The sequence below is a fragment of the Puccinia triticina genome, chromosome 1A (genome assembly GCF_026914185.1).
Source record: "Puccinia triticina chromosome 1A, complete sequence".
NCBI lineage: Eukaryota > Fungi > Basidiomycota > Pucciniomycetes > Pucciniales > Pucciniaceae > Puccinia > Puccinia triticina.
The window spans coordinates 3,525,256-3,530,334 of NC_070558.1; the positions used below are offsets into that span (position 1 = coordinate 3,525,256).

A 5,079-nucleotide genomic window follows, 5' to 3' on the forward strand; every position below is an offset into this window, starting at 1 on the left:
ATTCAAAAAATAATTGAAGAGACTTTGTGTTTTGTTCAAAGTCTCCACCTGATCAATATTCGAAGTCATGGGCCCATTGGATTACATCCGATGGGTGTTCAAAAGGACTTCAAACACTCAGTTTGAACTCACTTGGTCAGATAGTTTGACAAAGTTGGCGACGTCCCTTCTTGCTGGCGGGGAGTTTGAACAATCTTTGATTGAACTTTGGAAGGCTTTCGATCTTTTGTGTCCGTGGTGTAGCCCACAAGAGCTTGCAACATGGGCCGCAAGCTCAGGAAGCTTGTGCCGCAGTGGCAAAAGGTTTACGCAGCTGTAAAGGACCGTGCACGCGGGCTGTGCTCGGGGAGTCACGGGGGAGCCCGCAGGTATCGGCACCGATCCCCTGCCACCCACCGCCCAAACTTAACGCAAGTCCCTCCTCGGGGGAGCGCAGCGACCTCCGAAGGAGGGACTTGTGCCCAATGTCCCATATTTGGCTTGAGGTTGCCCAGCCAATTGTCCAAAAATTCCCTTTGAACCCATGTATCACCTGGTACACCTCTAATTTCCTCACAGCCTCCGGTACCGTTAGAATTACCTTCTCTTTCTACATGTTACTATGTATTCCATCAAACTTACATCCCCATCCCTTGCAAGTAATTTGGATGTAAAAAACTGGCTGGGAAGGTCTTGTGGGGCCAAAATCGTGAGAACCTGGACCTGCAATTGGTGGCAGTCGGCCCTACGGGTCCATCACATTGCTCAGGAACAGCCCTCACAAGAATGGCTTCTGGGCGGCCAGTTTTTGATGGATTCATTTGAAAAAATATGTACAAGACAGCTGAGATTTTGGGCTACAACATGGTACATGTGGCTTTGACGTTGACACTGAGAGAGAGGAGTAAGACAGATGTAACAACAAAAAACTTGATTTTCTGCATAAAACCCCGTCAGCCTCAGGCCAAGAATGGGACTTTAGTCCTAAGCCCTCCTTTGGAGACACTACACGCCTCCTTGGAGAGGCTTAGTTAAGCTTGCACACTGCCTACCCACCACCATCTGAGCTTACACCCCGGACGCACTTTTAAAGTTTTCCTTTGGGTGACATTGAAAGGGAGCGGTTACATTTGAAAAACCATTGAAGTGCCCTCTTTTGAGTAGCTTTCAAAATTCATCCAAATGTTTTCCCAATTTTTGGGAAAAACTTCGGATGACTTTTGAAAGTATGAATTTATCCGGAAAAAACCCGCCCAACCAGCGGGTTTCACCGGATTATCTCTTTGGAGCTCAACTCCAATTGCCCTTTGAAAGGCCTTCGGTGGAGAAACCAGCTCCGCCAAATGTCTCTCAAAGGGCATTTGGAAGATATTTGAGCGCCATCCTCAGGGTTCCCAACCCAAGGATATTCAAATGATTTTCAAAAATCATTCAAAGCTGACCCATTGAGTTTGCTGGTCCCAATACTTTGCAATTTACAGCGCTGTGGGACGCAGTACGCAGCAACTGAAACTGCCTTTTTTGTCCGACTTCAATTGGAAACAGACTCCCAACACTTCTTATCCCACCCGTTCCTTGCTGATGATGCTCCTCCCACCATCTCTTCATTTTCCCCATTTCCTCCTCCCCTCACAGATCACATTCCTGATTGGCCGTTGAGCCCGCTGGGACCGCGAGTTCCAAGGTAAGTTGAAATCTTCCTACAAGTTTGTCCAAAGTCCAATGGTGAACCCTAAACTCATCTGAATCTGCTCATCAGGCAAGAAGCTCCCAACCCTTGCCCTGCCAATAGTCTGAGCGATATTTACATAGCTACGTAGAGCAGGTTCTGGTTTTGCAGCTTGGCTTGATTATCTGCCGTTCCAAATCAGCTTGATTGAGGCCTGGGCCCAAGATCCAAAGAGTAAATCATTATCAGCTCCCTCTATCTTGATCTCTCTCTCACGTCGTTTCTGTCTTCTCTCCCCCCCCCTCCTCTCTCCATAGTCCACTATCTGATACATGATTGATGTATTATAAAGCTTCCCCAACATAATTTGTAAAGTGTTTAATTATTTTTGCTCAAATAGATTGAATACAAAAAATATATACCGAGTACAATTTGGTCTGGATGGGTCCCCAATGCGCGGGGGTGAGCCGGGCTGAGGAGCATTTGAGAAAATGAGCGGGCCCAGAAGGTCCCACTCAAATCCAAGTATATTAAAGTCTCAGAATTGTACAAAAAAAATTCAAGGGTTCTCCCTACAAAATGACTAAATATATAAAAAAAAATCAAGGGTTTCCCCTCCAACAAAACAGACAGACCAAATCAGAGACCACCATCATTCATCAAAATCATAATAAAAAAACAAGGCCACTAAACAAAACAATATGACAAGCCCGCACCCTGCCACCAAACGTCAGCAAGCTGACATACCGTGGCCCACCGCCCATCCCTGTCTAGCAGGGTCAAAAAGCGGTGAGAGGAAGACCCCCAGCCCGTAAGCACGGGGGGGTCCACGAGTAGCGCCCCGCCAAACTGCGCAAATGCAACAGCGGACGGGGGTGAGACAACCCCCGGCTGGAAGCCAGCCCGGGGATTCGCCTGAAGGAAATTGGAATGCCAGCGGTCATCTATGTATTTATACCCGCATTGTCGTCTTCCACTCCGCCCACCGCCTCACTGACACTTTTCCATCCTCGCAACTCGTCCCATGGTAACCCCCGCCCCACTCAACGAAGCTCCTCAAACTAACGCCTGTCGTCTCCGCCTGGACGGCTCCCGGGCCCGCAAACCTTTTGGCACTTGCCTCACGCGCGCCACAGCCGTTGCAACCCCCAATCCGTCCCTCAATTCGTCCCAGACCCCTACGGTACGCTCCATTATTCCTAGGCAGTTTTGTACACACCAAGTTACAAACCTTTCCTGTCACTTGGCCCACGGCCGCCGCAGCTGTTGCCACCACAAGGCCCAAGCTGTCTCTCAATTTGATCCAGATCTCTAGGGTACGCTGTATTCTCCCCTAGGCGCTTTTGCACAGAAAAATATCGAAACCCAGGCTGACCAAACGTGGCCAACACCACCGTCATTCGCCGTTGTTCAATGTCGTGCACATTTTTTCTGAGCGTGGGATGAGTGCTATCCCCATTGTTGATTCCAATGATGTGATGAAGTGCCCCCAAGATTAGGGTTTCGAGTTCTTTTTGTGACATCATCCTTAGCCAAGAAGCAATTGGCTGTCTTATTATTTTGGGCCGGGATAGAAGACTGTATATCCCTCGACTGGCGAAGCAATTGTTACTTCCAATACCCAAGCGTGCGGCAGTGCTCCAAAGCAATCTTCAGATCAGCACGCTGGGGCCGAGCTCATGATCTCCGGCCATCAATCGCTGGATTGCAAATCCCGAGAGGAAACATAAATCCCACCTCGTCCTTGATCATGGTCTCGCTGTGCCCCTGCTTCCTCAAGCAAACAACAAAGATGTTTTGTTCATCCAGTCTTGTGTCCTGTTTTTATGCTGCCTCGCTCCTCACCACTCAGCTAGCCGCCAACCCGGTCGGCTCAGCTCCCTTAAGCTTCCAAGCCGAGCCCCTCAGCCAAGTCGCCTCCTTCAAGGGCTGGCCATCTGATGCAGATGAGCCATCCCCTGACACTGTCTTTGCCATCAGTTCATCCCTCCAGCCCAACGATGTGCACAATAGTATCTTGCCCATCCCTTCCTTCTTTGTCGGCCTCTTTGAATGCTTCCTCAACTGGCTCTCCCTCTTCAGTCCTGTTGCTCATCCTGACCGCTATGAGCACCACTTTGGTAAACCAATTGAATGTACCAAATACACCATAGGACATGTGTAAGTTGAACCACAAACGCCATGTGTAAGTTGAACCACAAACGTGCATTCAAGATTTTGAAACGTCAAAGGAGCAACCCCCAAAAAATTCACCTGAGCTTCAAATATTCTTTGAAAGATATTGAAAATTTCCATTACAGCCAGGGTCAGCGAAGTCGAGCTGGTGCAACTTGGAATAACCTTCCAAGTGTTGCATCGGGGCTGAACCTTTGCAATCTGATGCATTTCTCATAATCATCGCTTGCTTCTTCTCCCCAGGCTCGACGAGGTGCTCCACCACCCTTCCAAGCCCGTCTTCCGCTCCACCATCTCAAGACGAGTGTGGGAGTGATGCCCGTCCACCTCCCCTCCACCGCCTCGCATGGCTCATCAATGTCTCAAGCCCAGTCCAAGAGGCGGTCAACAATCCAGACGCGGATTTCACCCTCTTTGCGCCGGACAATGATGCGCTCATGCCTCCGTCCAAGAAGCGCCGCGACTTGATGGTAAACCCCTTCGATCCTGCATCTGTCAATCAAGCGTCCCACAGCAACCATTCTATTCATTGTTTTGGCATGCAATTGAGGCCCTCAAATCAATGTCAGACTGCCCTAACATGAACTTATGGGCTGAGGGAGAACACAACAAGAAGGAACCCGAGAAGAATTTCTTCCTTCATGCCGTGGAGATGGTCCTCAAGTACCATGTCTCACCTGGTAGCAAGAGAATCCACGAGATTCTTGACAACAGCACCCTCCCAACTGAAATCCTGATCTTGTGAGTAAACTCCCCCATCTAAATAAATGTGAGTAGCTGGCAATAACATTTCCTCCCTTGCCGCTTTTTTGAGTATAGGCCCATCCCGGATGCACCATGCCCGGGGAAATCATCCTACACCTTTTCACCTAATTAGAAGTGCTCACATACATACCTGGTGATTCTGATGAAAAACAGTGTGATCTAAATCATACAGAAGGTCCAGTAGGAATACAGACCAAAAAAGACCTAGACCACCTAGACCTGTAGCAAAAGCTTGTGCAGTTAAATTCAGACCACCCAGACCCCCGCAAAAGCCTGCGCGGTCAAATCCAGCTGTGATGAAAGCAGAAGCTTACGTGGTTAAATCCAGACCACCCAGACCCGCGGCAAAAGCCTGCGCGGTTAAATCCAGCTGTGACAAAAGGTAAGCCCTTTCCACAGTCCAGACCCCCAGACCCAGACCTAAACCAAAGTCCCGAGCTGACAAGTGTAACACTTGCTCAGTCCACAGCAAAAGCTTGCATAGTTAAATC

At 49.0% G+C, this 5,079-nt stretch overlaps 1 protein-coding gene across 1 annotated transcript; it reads left to right on the forward strand.

The window, feature by feature from the left end:
• Window positions 1-2,672: 2,672 nt before the first annotated feature.
• PtA15_1A437 (uncharacterized protein) lies at window positions 2,673-4,700 on the forward strand (the record flags this gene model as incomplete). Its single annotated transcript, XM_053165465.1, has 6 exons — window positions 2,673-2,831; window positions 3,285-3,808; window positions 4,067-4,127; window positions 4,204-4,293; window positions 4,422-4,564; window positions 4,643-4,700. The coding sequence occupies 6 exons, from the start codon at window positions 2,673-2,675 to the stop codon at window positions 4,698-4,700; spliced, it is 1,035 nt and encodes a 344-aa protein (XP_053016654.1).
• Between the last annotated feature and the right edge of the window lie 379 nt (window positions 4,701-5,079).